This window comes from Centrocercus urophasianus, unplaced genomic scaffold (genome assembly GCF_019232065.1).
Source record: "Centrocercus urophasianus isolate 14NV4802_14NV808 unplaced genomic scaffold, USGS_Curo_1.0 seq_10, whole genome shotgun sequence".
Lineage (NCBI taxonomy): Eukaryota > Metazoa > Chordata > Aves > Galliformes > Phasianidae > Centrocercus > Centrocercus urophasianus.
In genome coordinates, this window is record NW_024884142.1 from 100,299,685 (window position 1) to 100,317,926 (window position 18,242).

Consider the following 18,242-nt stretch of genomic DNA (forward strand, 5'->3'; position numbering starts at 1 on the left):
CGGCGCGGCCGCCTCGGAGGCGCCTCCCGCCCCGCTCCCTCCGGCCGCGCACACGCACGGCGGAGCCGCGGCCCCCCGGACCTCCGCCTGCCCGGGCGGCACGGCTGCGGAGAGGCTCGTGCTCGCCGCCGCCTCCTCAGCCACGCCGCCGTGTCGCCGTTCTGCCTCTGCGGGCTGCGGCGGTTCCCGCTCCGTGCGGGGCGGTTGGGCCGGCCGGCCTTTAAGGGTTCTCGCAACCGTTCCGTGCCCAGACCCCAAGCGAGCGGCTCGAGGCTGCGCTGCCGCTCCGTGCCGGCTGAGCACCACCAGAGCACGGGCCCGGCTGTGATCGTCAGTGCTTCGGGTAGCACATCTGCCTGCCCTTCGCCATCGCTTTATGCGCAAACTGAGCACGGGCAGGCGAGGCACAGAAGTGCTGTGAAAATGCAGGAGGTGCAGAACTTCTGCCTTATGTGCCGGCGCTCTCCTTATGCTGCACGTTTCTACATATGCAGACAAATATATGAGTCTGTCGTCTTAGTAGCCCGCCTCAACCCCCAGCAATCCTGCAGAAGCACGGCAGTGTTCTGTGGAAGCCTCAAGGCAGACAAGAGCTTTGTCATGTTACGCTGACATCCAAAAGCTCGTCAGTGGTTTGTTTTTCAACACATTTCCTTCTAAAAGTAAAAGCAGTTTCTGTCAGTAAACCCATGACTCACGGCAGCAGCCAGGCATGGCATGCTAAGCATAACCCCCAGCTGGCCATCAGTCCTGATGTGGAACCACGCTCTGCCGCAGGAGCGCCAGCAGCCATGGGAGCGGCACACTTTGCTCAGGGCATCCTACGACCTTGGTCTTAAAACGGCTGCATGTGAGATTAGGCAAAGTCCCAAATGCAGAGCATCACCTGCATTGTTTCCCGTGGCTTCAAGCATCCCAGATTGGCCACCGCTTCTGTTTTCACTCTTGCTTGTATTTTTGTTCCTCAGTTCTTTGGGTGAGCCCTCAATCACTATGGGGTTTTCCATAGAGCCAGAACGTCCTTCGAGGTTTTTAATTCACAAACACCAGAGAGTGCTGAACTGTGTGATTAAACAAGGCATGCAAGCTTCAATTACTTCAAAGTGATTAATGCTGGAGAAACTGAGATGCTTGTTCTGGGTAAGTGAAACTAATGTGCACATGCTATCCACATCCTTCCAGAGCAGGCAATGTGCTGCACGCAGCTGGAAGCAAGGCACTGTGTAAGAACTTCTTTCTGTCTTAGTTTCACGTTATGCCTAATGCCTGCATTAGACTTGGCTGCTGCTGTAGTGTCACTTATTTGCAACATGAACACAGTCGCAAACAGGAGCCCTTTAAAAAGATAAGAAAGGCTGAATAATTCCCACCGTTACATTAGGTGGCTGAATGCTCAGACGTGGATGAACTTCCCTTAGTAACTAGATTAGCAGGTGGAAGCACGCATATAGAAATACATATAGAAATAAAGCTGCAAATGCCTGATGAGTTTTTTTTTTCTTTGCAAGTCCATGTAGTTTAAAGGAGTTCACTTGACTTTGACCTCGTGTGCTTCTGAAAGTATTTTAGAGCTGCTTATGTGCAAAATGGCAAAGGTGTGCACTTCAGCGATGCGCACAGAAATGCTGCAGTCAGTGGTGGGTGTCCAGCTGAGTGCCTGCAAAGGCTGCAGGAGACAGCAATCACAAGAGGTCATTGGAACACAGGCTTTCACTCAGCAAGGGGATGAACTGAGGCAGAAAGATCCCAAGGGAACACAAAAAACTGTGCAGTCCCTTTTGCTCAGCAAAGCGTCTCACTGGCCCGGCCCTTTCAAATAGGCTGCCAGAGTTTTGGAGCAAGGGAAAAGAGCAGCAAAAGAAACGAGCCTGGGTTTTGGAAAGCAGCAATCACAGTTTCAACAACTTTTGCAACGTCTTACACAAGGCACTGGAATATTTACTCTTTTCTTTATCATACTCTTGCTCCCCTCCTTAAACCAATTCACAACTCTAGATTTTGAAAACTATCGTGGCCAGCAAGGCTCTCTGCCTTTGGACAGTCTGCCTCTGTAGAACACAGCTAATTCCTCCAAGCACTGTGCTCTTAATACAGAAATCACAGATGATTTTGCTATCAACCTTTGCAGGCAACCATCTGAGCCTTATTCTGTGCTGAGAGATCTCTGGACTCACAACTGCTTTACTGAGAGTTATTCTCCTTCCTAGGAAGAGGGTAGCAACCTTTCTTCACATCAACTCATGAGATTTTCCTCCCAAATATCTTTTAATAACTCAGAGGCATCTGTTGACTGGGAGAGAGAAAAAAACATCAGTGCAAACCAACCACAGCTTGCATGTTATTTGTGCACACTGCCATAAACATCTCAGCAATAATCTGCATCTTCCACACAGTTGAATTTTCTCCTGCAATCAAACCCCCACTTCTTTGCAGCAGACTCAAATTATCACTGCCCTAGTGCCTGAAGTGCCATGTTGGGGTAATCCCACTAAACCTCTTCCCCAGAGCATCTCCACCAGGTTATCTCCAGCCTGTGGAGGTCTGAGGTCAGGTTTAGGTTCACTTTCCCTTCCTTACTGGGGCCCCATTCGCAAAGCCTCTGCAGAGTGACTGTACAGAAAGCACCTGATGGGGTTGATGGTTGGAACAGATTACCTTAAAGGTCCTCTTCAACCTTAATGGTTCTATTCTGTGACAGGGAATGGATGGGCACAGTGCCAGTGAGAATGTACAACTAACCCTACTGTGAGTTACAGACTAATTTAAGCTAAAATCTTGCAGGGACAGCATCAGCAAAACATTCTATGAATCAACTTTTTTTCCCCCCTTCATCTTACCAGGCTACGGGGATTCTCCTCAGCATGGTAGGTAGAAAAAGAAAATTGAGTCTCAGGATTCCAGGAACGCTGAAGCTTTGAAAGAAAGTGCAAGACTGAGCGGAAAGTATGGATGGGACACTGGGGATGCCTACCAGAACAACAGACAGAACTCATCCCTGTGTCCCAAGGATAGGTCTGCCAGCAGCCTGGTAAAGAAGTGAAAAGGCTAATAGGTGTATAATTCAATATGAAAGGACTGCAAGTCCTAGTTAGTGTGCCATATCAGATACAGTGGCCATCCCTTCTCCTCTTCTATTTTTTAAATCAATGCACAGTTCAGCTTGTTAATGACACAGCTCACCAATGAGCTCAGGTGATTCTTGTTGCCACCTGTGCCACCCAAAAGCACAGTTTAAGCTTTATTCCCCTACTTGATCACTTTTTTTTTCCCATCAAGATGATCAGCAGAAGTTCTATTATTTTTCTTTCTTCCACTTCAAACTCATTTCTCCAATTTTAAGCGTCCACCTCAGGTTGGTTGGTTGTGCTTGAAGTCTCACCAGGAACAGGGTGTTTTTATGTGACAATAAAAGCTATTTTCCCAGTAATTAGCACTAGACCTTTCATCCTAATGCTGCCATAACTCACTGCCAAGTTCCACAATAAACACACGTCTCATACAAAAAGCTCAAAAGCACAGTAAACAACTCCAAGTTACGTTCTCAAAAGAAGAGATTTCCACTTTAGAGACACACACACGCAAAAGCAGATGTTACAAACAATCCATTTATTGGGTCATAAACTACGTCCACAATTGAGATCATAATTTTGGCACTACGCTATACAGTGGTTACATCTGTGTGCTGACACTCGTTAAATACTGCACCAGGAACACTGCTGTGCTTTGAAGTTTGGAATGAGTCACACACTCAGCAGGTAGATCACTCGAAATGTGCCAGTGCTCCTCTAGGGTTGCATGGAAGTTGAAACACACCAGCTTACACGTTGTTTCAAGGTACCTCATGTTCTATGAGCTCATCACATCAGAACATGTGATGTCAGCATTTAGAGATGGCCACAAACGTTCATTAAAATCTGAATGAGACAGTAATAGTGAGATACAAGAAAACTGAAACAAATCCTCTGCCTCTTAGACATGAAGAGATACTCTGTTAAGGAAAATAATTTAGAAAACTAATAATGGCATTTGATTTGATACAAAAGCCAGAACTACTACATTATTAACATCTAAGTATGAATCTTTACAAATTAATCTCACAATGGTATTATGTAAAAGGTTGCAAACTGTACAATGTTTTGTCAATGCAATGCCTCTACAATTTATACAGTCTTTTACAACTATGTAACACATATTAAACATGTTGTTAAATAGCCAATAGATAGTCTCTGAACAAAGCTGCAGGCAAAAAAAAATAAAATACAGAGCTTCCACAATCATTGAACAAGGTGTGCTTGCTCAAACAGCGACAATCTCTATGAGCACACAGTTAAAAACAGCCATCCAGTGCCTTTTCACACTGTGCATACAACTCATTCTGTAAATTCAACCACTGCTTCACAGTCCACAACTTCATACCATAGTTATGCAGAACACCCAGTGCCTTTCAATCCTTAAAAATATGCAGGTAATCACGGATTTTTGTTCCACACGTGGACAAGCTATCTACAAGCTATCTACCAAGACCTGGCCAGGCAGTAAGAGCTTTCACTTCCCCATTTTGTCTTGCCGTAATCTACACTGCGCAGACAAGACCAGCTATTTACATGTCAACAAGATAGAAAAAGGCAATCCTGTCCTGAGATGGATTGAATGATACAGAGCCCTTCACCTGGTGGGCACTCAAATCCGAGTAGTGAAAAATAAACTCTGAGGAAGATAGGTTCCTGGTCTTTTATGCTGACTAGATTACAAGATGCATCAACAGAACTGGAGAGCTTCACTGAGAATATTCTGATTTGCAGCACTCTCTGGTTCTGCATATCTTTGATGTCAGGAAGCAGCTGGGAGGAAGGGTCAGAAAAAGAGGGCAAGAAATGTGCTGTGTAAGTCACTGTGTGCAATAAAGCAGAAACAAGAGTGATATGTAGCGCAGGCCAATGGCAACGGGCTTGCAATAAACTCACAATCAGCATCTGCCAGCACTGTTACAGGAGACTCGGGGACTCCCACAGCTACTCCAGGGGAGGTGAAATTCTCTTGAATAGAACCAGGCCCCTACATTTGCATTTAAAAGTGGTTTCGATTAGGCATCAGGATTTCGAATACAAAGCTTTCAACAACTTTTTTTTCCAATTTGAGTATCCTTTATTTTGCAGAAAGGCTCCTACATACTCATTTTTCCAGGAGGAATCTGAAATAAAAATAATTCAAAACAATTACTGCTTCGTGCCATCACCACAGAATAAAATAAAACTGAAATTTCAATTTATCTCTCAACACTACCACAAGACACCACAATACAGTAGAGCTCAGAACCCCTACAGCTTAAAAGGAAGTCTAGAAATAGATTCACTCTTCCTAGATCTGTGTCTGTGTGAAGAGACACCTAGCAGCAAAGCTCCCTCTGTGGAAGAGGGAACAGTTTGGTAGCAGTTGCTCCCTATCACAAGACCCAGCTGATAAACTGCTGGGTGACAGGCTCAGGTCCTCAGAGGCATCAGAAGAACAAAGCAGCAAGCACTTTGCTCTAGTGATAAACTGACAGGTATTTAGAAGGCAAGCAACTGGCAAAAAATGATGAGAGGGAAAGTCCACATTCAAAACAAGTGTGTGTGTCCTACCAGAACACTAGGCTAGTACAGGGACACAAGAAGAAAATGGACAACAGCAGTTATCCCCCCAAAATCTGATGCTGAACAGATCACTGGAGGGGCAAAGGACTTACATCTGGCAACTGAATTTTCGCCATGGTTTAAGGTTTACTTCCTACAATATGCTAGGCTGGCAAGCTAGAGTACATTTCCTAAGGCTGATGCTTTTTGACACAGGTTGACAGAAGCAATCTTACCTACCTACGCATAATAGCACGGTGAAACCAAGAGGTCAGTAAGCACTAGTAGCTGGTCGTCTGTGAACTGCTGTTTATGCTCCTGCCAGTTGTCGTGATGGGTCCTCCGGAAATTTGAGAGTGTTTTTTTCACAGTCATCTGCATAACAACCAATCAGCACTCACTGTGTAAATTCATAGATTGCAGCTCTGTGGCAAAGCTAGCTTTAAAAGTAGCAAGAACTAACTGCTGAATAGAGAAGCGTTGAAGCAGCCACAAAAACAAGAACGGCTCTGGAGAACTCAGTATTTTATTTCTTCCCAGCTGTACTCACAGCCTTCTGATCAGCATCACAACTCTAACGTTCTTATAGAATGGATTCTTGACGTTCAGTTTTGAATTTGAAAAAAAGAAGATTTGAAGTGAAATGTTCCTTTTTTTTTCCCTTTTTGCTCGAGTTTTTCAAAGCAATGGTTCAGGAAAACACATCATAGTCAATATGGTTAAAGTTAAGGAATTCTTCAGCAGTAAGCACATGGTTAACATAGAAAAAGTTAAAAATCAAATACACAGAGTAAAATCAGTAACTGTTTAATTAAAAATCTCATTTCTAGAGCTACTTATAAAGCGTTGTTCTAACAAGGTTTTATTGTTGCTGTTCTGGTTGGAATAGATTTGGACGAAGATCTAGGAAATATCCATTCTACCTTTGTGCATATTCACAAAAGTGACTTTTTACCTTACAGAGAATTTCCTCACAGATACAGCACTTGCAGCTGTTCATACTTTGTTAGAAAGCAAGAACTGAAAGCACAGAATTGCTCAAGATGGAACGAACCCACAAGGATCATCAAAGTTCAACTCCTCTTTTCTCACAGGACTACTCAAAAAAAATCATGAGAGCATTGTCCAAAATATGCAGAATAAAATAATAGAGGGATTCAATGATTTCATAGAATCATAGAATGGCCTGGGTTGCAAAGGACCACAGTGCTCATCCAGTTCCAACCCCTGCTGTGTGCAGGTCACCAACCAGCAGCCCAGGCTGCCCAGAGCCACATCCAGCCTGGCCTTGAATGCCTGCAGGGATGGGGCATCCACAGCCTCCTTGGGCAACCTGTTCCAGTGCCTCACCACCCTCTGTGTGAAAAACTTCCTCCTGATATCCAACCTAAACCTCCCCTGTCTCAGTTTAAGACCATTCCCCCTTGTCCTATCACTATTCACCCCATTATTTACTATAGCCAATTTAATATAATAATGAATAATAAAGCAAGCAACAGAAAGCAGCAGAAAGTTTCTAATAGCTTTTTTTTTTCCCCTTCTTTTTAAAGGAGAGGAGAACTAAAAATGAGTCAAACATATTTCAGATGTGCTGTGTTACTCAGGATTTTTACCTCAATAGGCTGAGGATCGTTGAGATGGGCACTGAGGTCCATTAAGAGCTGTGGCATCCAGGTTGGTACGTCGTAGGGACTTGACAAAATACACGCGCTCAGTCCCAGCACACCAGCATGGCGTTTCACCAAGTCTGCAATCACAGAACGCTCATTCATTTGCATTTCTATTATCCAAGGCATTGCTCAAGCATCTAAGCTATTTTAGGTTATTGGCATAAAGAATGTAAGTACCTACAGAGCTCACGAGTAACATATAGTGCATCTCCACTGTTCCCATGTTAAAAGAATGTTCTCTCCAGCAACAGAACTACTTGATGGGCTGGAAACCCAGTCCTCCTGAGTTAACAGAATGTGACCAGAAACACTAAACACTTGGACAGAAGGCAAAGTCCCTAGTAAAGGGCACAATAAGAAAGGGAACTTAACTTGGGTGGGGTATGAAATTATGCTGTAGCAGCTACGGAATTTTCTTTACTGAAGAAACAGCTTCCCCTCATCATCTTAACTACATGAAGTGCACACATGGGCAATGGAGCCATCTCAAGTCTCAATTCTGGGAGAAGTAGTAAGTTAATTTAACCTAGGAATACAGTGTTTTGGGTTTTTTTTTTATGTAGCCATGCTATTCTTATTTATAATGTAAATCAAACTCCCAAAGCACCTCAGAAGGATTAGGACTGCACCATACTACTCATAGAAATGGTAGAACTGGTTATAGAAGGAACAACTGATAGCTTATTATGGGTTACAGATGCTTAGAAATGAGAAATATTTGCATGGACAACCACCTTGTGTTTCTTTAGATCTGTCTTTAATTTCTAAATACTTAACCATAGGATAAATCCAATTCCATCTGGAGTGCTTGCAGAATGAACACTTAAAGGCAGCACGAGTTGTTTGCTTATGCTTAACCTGCTCCCAAAATGCACAGTTTGGGTCTGGGAAGCCATTTTCTTACCACCAGAAGGAATTGTATCCACAACTGAACCCAGGTCTCGCTTCCGTTTTTTTGGTAACCTCATCTTGCACAGCTGTTCAAAGTGGGTCTGCATGGGACCATCCATAGTGAGAAAATTGCACTGTAAAAGACCACTGAGTGTGGTAGCAGCCATTTCTCTCACCTGCAACCAGAGACAGTACATACCACAATTACTAAGCAAACGTGCACAGCAAGCAGCAAGTATTTATTACCTCCACACTTTCAAGCACATCCAGGTAGGCCAAGGTACCAGTCTTCGACCAGGGAAAGCCTCAACATTTTTGTCCTGCTGTCTCATAGGTCACATACTACTATTTAGCTACAAAGCTCTTTAGAAAACTAGTGAACATAACTCTACTGCAATACAGAACTGCCTCTACATCTGTCAGAACGTGAGCTACTACTTGAGCAAATAATGTAATTTAACTTCATTGTCAAGAAATAGCCATCACAGACTAGGTTAGCCTTAGTCTGAAAATGCTTTGAATGAAAACAAGATGAGCCATCCCAAAGAACATGCCATACAATTTCATTAATATCTTTGTATCAATGTTAGTTTTACCAACTGAAAAAAAAAACAACCCTCAAAAAGGTACATTTTATTCAAAAGCATTCTTCCTCCCACCCCTCAAACGTATGTGCAGACATGAGAGCTGACAAAAGCAGAAGTTTTTAAACAGAAGGCACAAAGTATATTTACAGAATGTCATGGGTGAAACCAAATCAGCTCGAATAACGTGAGAATTCTTTGAGAATCTACAGGCACCAGGTTAATAACCACCAACAACTAAACTTCAGTGGTTCACAGTTGACAGTTCAGTTCTTTAATGCTCCAGCACTGCTTATTGGGTACCAGTTCTTTTGTTTTTTTGTTTTATTACTGGAATAAAAATGGAATCACTGCTTGGACAAATATTCCTCTAACACTGAAGCCCAAAGGAACAAAACCTACTGCAATTTTAACCTGCTGGCCAATCGATTTAAAACACAGATCTGCTTTTTGACTCCCTCTACACTGCTACTGGATTACAAGTACAGACAGCTCAATCACCTGCTTTCAAGCTATCAGTAATTACCAATCCACTCCACTTACTCAAATCTGACCAAAGCATAACATTCTTCAACTAGAAGACCACTGGATTCCCTCAAACTCACTTTCACTTTCAATGACTGCAGGCTGACAAAATCCTTGTAACATTTAGCAAACAGAACTCAATCGATTTGCTGAAGTACTGATAGCTGTTGCCTGATTTACTGCTAAGTACAAACTGTCACAAGTAACTGCAGCCAGAACATTTGTCTATCTGAAGTACAAACATCTACCAATGCTCTGAATCCAGTGCAGCAGATTATAATCAATTACATCCTTTAACACAATGTTCTGAACCTCCACAAAGCAGTAAGTATAGCTGCAAGAGCTACAATAATTAAACAGTTAGTTAACAGTAAGCTCTTGAGACTTCATGCCATTTAAATTTCTACGCCATTTTATTCAACCTTTGTTAACAGCATGTAGAAATATGAACTGAAAGTCTGCCAGTATTGTTTAACAGCACTTTGTGAGTCTCTTAAGAACGAGGCTATTAAATGAAACATGAAGTGCTGATGCAAGACCCAAAAGAGGCAGAAGCTTGGCTGTAAAGTGAGCAAGCTCCCAAGTGAGCTGTATTCATTTACATCATTATTTGCTGTATTAGAACCATTTTCATTTCTAAACTAATAATCTAAATAAAATGAATGCTTTGTTGCAAGAAGCTCCTAGAAGCAAAGCTTTAAAAATCGGATTAAAAAACTAATCATGCATCACATCATCCAAATAAGTTATAGACCACCATACTCGCATGATGGCCCACAGAATGTAAAAGCTGTGGAGGAGTAGCAGAGAAATTTTTTGGTAGTTGCTCAGAACTGACTGACCAAGATCTACAAAATCACGACAGGATCAGAACAAAAGGTAACAGAAGCAAGACAAACATCATCAACAGCACAAGCAAAACTTAAGTGCAGCAAGTGCAGAAGACAACTTACACATGGAAATACTCCAGCTACTGTAATATTGCAGTGTCATAAGAAAGGTGCTTATCAAGCCATGCATGCATTCTGTGCATTCCATACATGGACTTATAAAAATAGGAACAAATTGAACACCTATCCACCACATAGATCCCTAGAGTGAATTCAAAACTGTAGAAAAGATGCTTCCATATGAACTTGGTTATCCCCTGAAACATAACCTCAAGTTGAATACAGCCATTTTCACTTTTCCTTTACTTCCGACTGAGTAAATAGAACTGCAAATGATTCCTCCTGCTCTGATATGATGATTATGTTACAGGGATATGAAATCAGATATTTAGCAGTGCTTATACTTCTACACACAGAGACATGATTTTTCTGGAGTGTATATGCTTTCTCCTTGGCCAGCTAAAAGATCACATCAGGTTTTTTTTTGTATTTGGGTTGGTTTTTTGTTTGTTTCTTTTTTTTTCAGCCACTGTACTTCAACCAGGTTCACGATTCCTCCTTCGCTTTAAGGCAACAGCTTTCCCCCATACAGCATCCTTTGATCCAGGAGACCTATGTTTGCAGCTGGAAGCATGGAACCAGCATTCAAACAGTCACACTGCTGTTTGACATTCCATGCAGTCCCTGCCATTCGCAGAAGTCTTGCAATCATCCTCACTGACAAAAACCAGGGTAAAGATACCCAACACCAGCTAAAGCAAGGGGTTCTGCCGCAACGATACTCATGTTCAAAACCCAGCATCAGACAATTCTCAACAAACACAGAAATCCCTTTGCAAAATACTTCACCTTGTTCATTTCTGAAAATAATTGACAAGATTCCTTTTTTCAGAGAAACATTCAAGCTTCCATGATAGCAATGTGATTATAAGTGGTTATGAACATAGGTAGTCTTTGATTAGCACCTCTGTTAGCACAGAGGAATAATTTGGCACGTTTAAAACAGCTAAAGTGCATTACAGTGAATAAAAGGTATTTTTCAAAATTATATGAGATTATGAAGTGTTCTGACTTGTAGGCAACAACCTGGCTAGGATTTCTAGGCTTTGCTTTCAGTAGAACTAATAGTGACATGAAAGACATGAGAGATCATCTCAAGATTAATACTGGCATGACTGCGTGAATTATCTAAGTGCTGTTCTTTTTATGTCAAACATTAAGTATTAATTCATGTATTTCAAGTTATTTCCAATTCCCTGTTCACAAAAGCAAGCTTCTCATCTCAGGTGTAACTGCTGCTTTTAGTGTAACTTCAGGAAGAACTACAGCAGTTTAGTTTAGTTTTGGCAGAAGGGTATCATACTTCACTTTTCTTTTCTAGAAAGAAGAAAGCACACAAACAGTCCAAAGATGGATTTCCTTGATGTTTGCTAACAATGCAAACAAAACAGAATGACAGTGAAAATGATGCTGCAGGGCAAGTTGAACAGATGGAAGGCTAACAGGAAAGGCTCTTCACTGAGCTTGAACACAACTAAACATTCTTAAACTAATTTCATTTAATACAAGCCTTCGCTTCTGTGCATTTGTTGTACAGAATAAAATATTTCTGTGATTCCTCTCCAGCTTTTGGAAGTCTGACAAACAAGATGATGAATCACACCAAGGCAGCCTTTCCCTCCCACCCCTCATTTTTATCTTTTATCTTCCAACCCTGATAGCACTTCTCAGGGCATGCTGCACTCCTGGAACACTCCAGGACCTTCAATAGTACACAGGTACCAAAGCCAAGGCTTTGGATGTTATCACCCCCTGTCTGTATACAGTGAAGTATTACTAGCTCAAGAAACTAAGAGAAAACTCATAGGAGTGACAAGTCTAATTCTATGATTCTGTGTGAGGTTGCAAACGATCACCTTGTTGAATAATATAAGATCAGTAACAGCATATGTTAGATTGCTTTGTTACACATGCAACTTTTCCAGAACTAAGGGAAATCCACTAATTGCAAGTAAAGAAGTAATTCTTTAGTCAGTGGGATGCTAAATTGCCATTAATTAGCTAATACAATTAAATGGGAAACAGATCTACAGAGCAATAAATAGCAGTTTTATAGAATTTTCAAACATGAAGGTATTTCACCTTGTTGAAAATTAAGTTCCTACCAACAACCATGCTAGTAGTTATAGAGGATGAGAGTATCACTGCTTCAGCTGTACTGAAAACTGAAAGTAATATTCAATTCCTTTTAAAAAGTATGAACAACTGGAATTTTCATCATTTTGAACAACTGCTTTTCTGAAATGGAAAATTAAAGTATTAATTAAATTAAGTAAAAAAAAAACAGAGTATGACAGAAATTCTATAAAGCTGCATATATTTTCAAAACAGAAAGAATGCTAAGTTACTAATTTACACCTGGTAGGTTTTGTTCATAAAACTTGACCAAGTGAAGAAACCAGTCATGTGAAGCTAAACAGCTGAGCATTGATGTGACTTACTTCAAGTTGCTCATCCTCCAGGAGTTTTATAACCAGCCATCTAATGTCATTGACTGCTTCCTCATTGTTGAGAAAGATGAAGAGATTGTAGAACACCATGGTCTGGAGGTAGGTTAATATGGTATACCTAGCATGCCAAGAATTGCTTCTTGCTGTCTGCAAGGAAAAATAAATAATATTACAAAGCGAAAACGTGAAGAAAAGTAAATAACAAACAAAAAGCTAAAAATATTAAAAACCTTGTGGGAAAGTTGCAAATAAAGTAACTTTTCTTTTCCATATAATCTTTTTTTCCACACTTCCCAAATCACACAATTGTTTAAACAATTCATAATAATAAACAAGCAAAACAACAAAAATGCATCAGATAACACAAAGCTTTGAGCTGTTCTGATCAGACTCACTTGTTTTAGCACCTGAAGTACCAAAGGCACTTGCTGAGGATACAGCAAACCCTGAGACATTAATGATAAACACATCTTTGCATCTCTTTTGAGTTCATCGTAGCTATTGTCATTTTCCACTGGTGCAATCTGTAGAACAAAGGGAAGAGAGCGAAAAACTAACATTGGTAATTAAGCACTGCTAACAGCAAAATCCTGAAAAAAAAGTAAGAAGGTTTAATCTCATAAGAGAGCAGTAAACTAGGAAAAAATCTGATCTACATTCTCAACAATAATCTCAACTGACATCTTTGTTCATCTCAGAAAAAGCTCACCTGGTAGAGCTAAGCATTTCCATTGCACCACGTATTACTGATCTAAACTGTCAGGCTAGTCTGAAGTTCTTGATGGTTAATTGGGTGTTTTTTAAGGCTTTAGTTGCCCACAGCAATTGGTGTGAAATCCAATTTATGCATTATTTTAGATGTAGGTCAAGAACTGAAAGCATTATTGTTAATTCAACTTCATTTTTGCATAAATAAGCCTCTTTTTGTGGTAATTTATAACACTGCTGGATAATTGGCTGATGCTTATTTAAAGCAAAATATGCTTTTGAGCATGCAAGTATGCATTATTTCATAAATGTGGCACTAAATTACACAACTTCATTAAATAGTACAAGGATTAGAGGTGCCGCCATCTAGAAAGACCTGTTCCATCACGGAACAAAAGAAGAAACTTAGGAGATAAAGATTAGGACAGCAATAACATGCACTCATTCATGAATTTAACATGCTTTTCACCTGCAAGTAATAAATATAGGGGACATTCATCTTTAAGTCATTACTTGGAGAAAGCCAGTTAGTAGACAAGATTTACCAACTGTAAGTGTACATTAGCATAAGAAAACATTTGGGCCTCATCAGTATGCATGTTTTCTGATGCCATTATTGGTTTTCTTCTTAAATAAGAATGCCCTTGTAACTTTGGTTTATATATAGCATCACTTTTTCCATCAAACACGACTAATATACAGCAGCAATTAAAGCAGGTACCTTGAAAAATAAGGGTAAAAGCTGGAGTTGCTCTGTGACAGCTGTAGAGAAGGACCGTCCTGCACTTGCCATCAACCACTTCAGAACTGTTTTTAAAAAGAGAAACAGTCACTGAACAAGGTAAATAATAATAATAATAATCTGACAATAAATGATAAACCAAGTTCTTTGCTACAGTAGCACAGGGGATTGTTGTATATTCCACTGTACTACACTGTGCTGGCAGTTAGGTTGGACTCCCTGAAGTTGACTTTTAAACCTCAGACCTGAAATAGCTACCTCCTTGTTACAGTACAGATCTGTGAACTGAAGTTCTGTATTGCAGCTACATGACCTGCAATCCTCAATCATCGTGTCCTAACACACCTCCATTTGTTAACCTCATTAAGTAACTCACTTGTTTTCAAGAGTTTAATGCCCTGAGTTCGCTCGTCCTGCTCTCCAACGCCATTCTCCTCCATAACGTGATTCTGAATTTCTTCATCTGCTTCCATGAGGGGTTTAAGATTTTCAAGTATTCGAGTGGTAAATTCATGGACACGAGGAGACTTAGTTGCAGCAGTATTTGGCAAGGAAACATCTATCATGAATATGTAGGTCAAAACACTAAGAAAGGCAAAGAAACAACATAGAGTTAGCATGACTGTGGTTCAAAGAATATAGCTAGAAGTGATCTTACATAAATTTGCTAAACTAATAAGTACTGAACATCAAAAGCACATTTCCTCCCATCTTATTTAAAAACAAATGTTCTCCAAATAGCCTCTTTGCAGATAACTGAAACAAGCAGGGTAAACTGTCACTGAACTACAAACTCTTCCTTCCCCTAAACAGATCTGCAAGTAGTTGTCAAACCACTCTTGAACTCCATGTATAATTATGTCTTACTAGTGCAAAGTTAACTTGTTCCTAAGAGCTTTAGAAATCTCATACATAAAAATAACAGGCCACATGCATGCAGTAAAAATGGAGAACTCATCTTCAGTTTCTGAGGCAAGTTTGTTAACGATAACATAATTTCGATCCAGCAGAACTCACACACACAAAGATAACAGTCACCACTTCAATGTAGCTATTAAGAGACTCAGTTACCAAAATATTATGAAAAGAAAAAAATAAATTGAACTGCAGAAGAGAACACTGACCTTCCTATTCTCTCTCGAACGTTTTTGTAAACCTGGGTGAGTTTAGGTTCCAAGTACTTTAACAGTCTGTGCAGCAGCTCTGGTACTCTCCATTCCTGCTGTGCAAGGCCACCTTGTAGCACATAAAGTCGGCTAGAAATCAGAACAAGACATTTACAGTCATACCAAACTGTTTCTCCCTTCTCCAGCCACCCCAAAATCTTGTTTTCAGTGTTGAGTGTGTCAAAGCACAGAAGTGCCTTTGTGTGGGCTGTGTGCATAGATGGGTTAACATCACAGAATGGAAGAATAGTACTGCTGTTATGCCAGTTCCAAAACTTCACATTCTATTAACGACATTTAAGGGCATGAAACTTGATGAATAAACTGCCACTGTGTTGAGAAAGCTAACCAAAAAGGAACAGTTTTGCTTCTACAAGCCAGCTGCCACAATACAGTCTCAGTGCATTTCATCCATGCTTTTATTTCCTTTATTCAGCCACAAACAGTTACAATTAATTTTACCATGCATCGACAAATGATCCTCCTTCACCACTCAACGGAGATTCCAACAGCAATTCAAATAACCAGTGCAGTTTCCTAGGATCTCTGCTCTCCTGAAAATAAACAGGTATCAGAAATACGAAGCACATTAGAGGTTTGTATGTAAATATTGCTTAAACAAGTTAAGTTTTGACAAAGATTTTATTTGCACAGCTTGGGCTTATTTTTTTAAGGAAGTGCAAGGTTAAATACTTTTGCCGCAACAAAATCCAATATGAAGAAAATACAGTGAAACTACACAGAAAAATAAGTTTTTAACTGCTTGGTAAACCAAGTAATATAGAACAGAAGAAACATGAGCTGTTTTTCTTTTCTGCATACATGAATAATCACATTTGACACAGGAATTTTACTAATTAACTGTCAGCATTTTGGGTGACAAGCCATGCTGGACTTTGCTGAGTGACTGCAGAGTTTCTGATACTTGTGACCCACCATTCACTCTCCTCCTCAGAGGATCCTTAGCCCACCACAGTGCACAGAAATGCTACTTTGTTAGAAGATAACTGGCGAGTAATTTTTCACACCTGCACACTTCTGAAGCAAGAAGATGTAATTTGAACAATGCTGCTTAGTGATCAACACAGTAAGAGCACACTTCTACATCACCCAGTATACTCATACAGCTCTTCTGAAGAGGTACAAAATGAAGGCTTTATTTCCTTTCTGAAACGTTACATTATCTAACCGCAACGAGCAGAAGAAAATTACCTAAGCAGCTCTAAGATTTTCAATGGATGTCACTTTCATATTGTATTTACAGCTCTTAGCTGTAGCTGATAAAATACATCCACTGTTCTGAAACTCTTCTTTACGTATCTGTGAAACCTGGTCATCCCGACCAACGTTCCAAAAGTGAAGCTGCACTACTTACACACGAGGTTGCTATGCATGTGCCCCAGTCGTTGTATGTTTCCACTGTAATGTTGGATAAAGCTGTTCGAAGCAACGGACAGAGAAGCTTCCAAAGTTTTTCCACCTGCTCAGCAAGAAGGCAAACCACAAGATTTGTCTAATTAATGGCTGCTTAAGCTGTGTGAACCCAACTCCTTCCATCTTCTCAAAACATGGGAAAAGATTATTTCTAGGAGTTGCTATTCTACTACATTTGTAAAAGGGAATAAGCATCAGAGCTAAGATTTCAGGAATATATCCATTTTTTGCAAGGTGCTTTGAAATACTGCAGGTTATGTGAGCACCATATTCACAGTGACTTAAACACAATCAGTCTGCACACACTACTTAAATATCAGGCTATGCACACTTTGCTTTTGGTAGGAGGGCAGTTTTAAACACCTAAAGCACTCCCTCCCCACTTTATTTATTTGTTTTCAAATGAAAACACTAATTCTCTCAGAATTACTTCTTAGCATAGAAATACCAGACATCAAAGTGCAGCTAAATATAAATGTACAGGCCTGAATTGAACATAAGCAGCACTTATTCCAAATGGAAAGCTACAGAAGACGTCAGCTTTGCTAAGACTTTAATAGCTAACTAATTTTTTTGTTTTACACTGTAGCATTTTGTTATCATCTACCATTATATAGGCTCCTAACCAAGCTAGGAACTGCAATGGACCAAAACATATAACAACTTCCAGCCCTTTCTTGGACTTCAATGACACATCAACAGCCTTCAATTTCGCAGGTTGAACGCATCTAATAATTCAAGCTTATCCCTTAACTGTCAAGAGCCACTCAAAAATACTACTACAGCACCTTCTCAAATGTCCAGTGTTTAGAACCTCTTATCAAGCCAGCTATAATTTCAGCAACACATCGCTGGGTGCTTTCATGGGAGTCTGACACGAGGCGTTCCAAATGGGGCTGCAGAACTGGCAAAAAGGCATCATCAAAGTTTCTAAAAAGGCCCTGTAAAAGACAAATTAGCTTTCACTAATTATAGGTCTGAACTATTGTCTTTGTAAGAACATATGATAATGAAGAACTTCAGATTTGAATACGCAGAAAGTGAAATTACAATGCTTTTATAATTACATATTGCATCCTACAGACTTCCAAATCACTCTTCCCACAAGCAGTTCAAAAGGAAGGGTTAATGGAATTAAGCACAGCAACATACATATTTCCCAACAGTAAGACACAAGATGAGTGCGACTTTTTCACAGTGGGATAATCATCTGCAAAAAGGAATTCAATTTGGTTATGGAACTCCATTTACCTTGAAGAGGCAAAATCTGCGAGGATTAAATTTGTCTTTTCCTTTTCTGTCTTCTAAAGACAGAAATTTTATCAACTGTTCAACAAACTTGGGATCAGAAAAATGATCATATATAATTTGTTCTGCCTGAAAAAGAACAAAAAGAGGATTAGCTTTGCAGTGTTTCATCACCACAGTGATATCACAATCTTTTCAAGAGCCATTTCCATTTTATTTCTACTTCTGGCAGAAAACATGCCTGGATTATCCATTTCTCTCT

General features: G+C 40.3%; 2 protein-coding genes across 2 annotated transcripts in view; both read right to left on the minus strand.

Moving 5' to 3' along the window:
- GPR75 (G protein-coupled receptor 75) overlaps positions 1–1,007 on the minus strand; it is a 4,410-nt gene extending 3,403 nt beyond the window's left edge. The window contains exons 1-2 of the mRNA XM_042821304.1: positions 887–1,007; positions 82–482 (exon numbers count right to left, since the gene is read on the minus strand). Coding sequence (XP_042677238.1) covers positions 82–482; positions 887–1,007 — 522 coding nt within the window. The remainder of the gene's footprint in view (positions 1–81; positions 483–886) is intronic.
- A 2,580-nt stretch (positions 1,008–3,587) lies between these two features.
- PSME4 (proteasome activator subunit 4) overlaps positions 3,588–18,242 on the minus strand; it is a 64,110-nt gene continuing 49,455 nt past the window's right edge. Inside the window, exons 35-47 of the mRNA XM_042839756.1 lie at positions 17,984–18,109; positions 17,521–17,673; positions 16,674–16,778; positions 15,761–15,852; positions 15,257–15,388; positions 14,509–14,717; positions 14,112–14,197; positions 13,078–13,206; positions 12,674–12,829; positions 8,187–8,349; positions 7,226–7,359; positions 5,853–5,987; positions 3,588–5,191 (exon numbers count right to left, since the gene is read on the minus strand). Of these exons, the coding sequence (XP_042695690.1) occupies positions 5,853–5,987; positions 7,226–7,359; positions 8,187–8,349; positions 12,674–12,829; positions 13,078–13,206; positions 14,112–14,197; positions 14,509–14,717; positions 15,257–15,388; positions 15,761–15,852; positions 16,674–16,778; positions 17,521–17,673; positions 17,984–18,109 (1,620 nt within the window). The 3' untranslated portion in view covers positions 3,588–5,191. The remainder of the gene's footprint in view (positions 5,192–5,852; positions 5,988–7,225; positions 7,360–8,186; positions 8,350–12,673; positions 12,830–13,077; positions 13,207–14,111; positions 14,198–14,508; positions 14,718–15,256; positions 15,389–15,760; positions 15,853–16,673; positions 16,779–17,520; positions 17,674–17,983; positions 18,110–18,242) is intronic.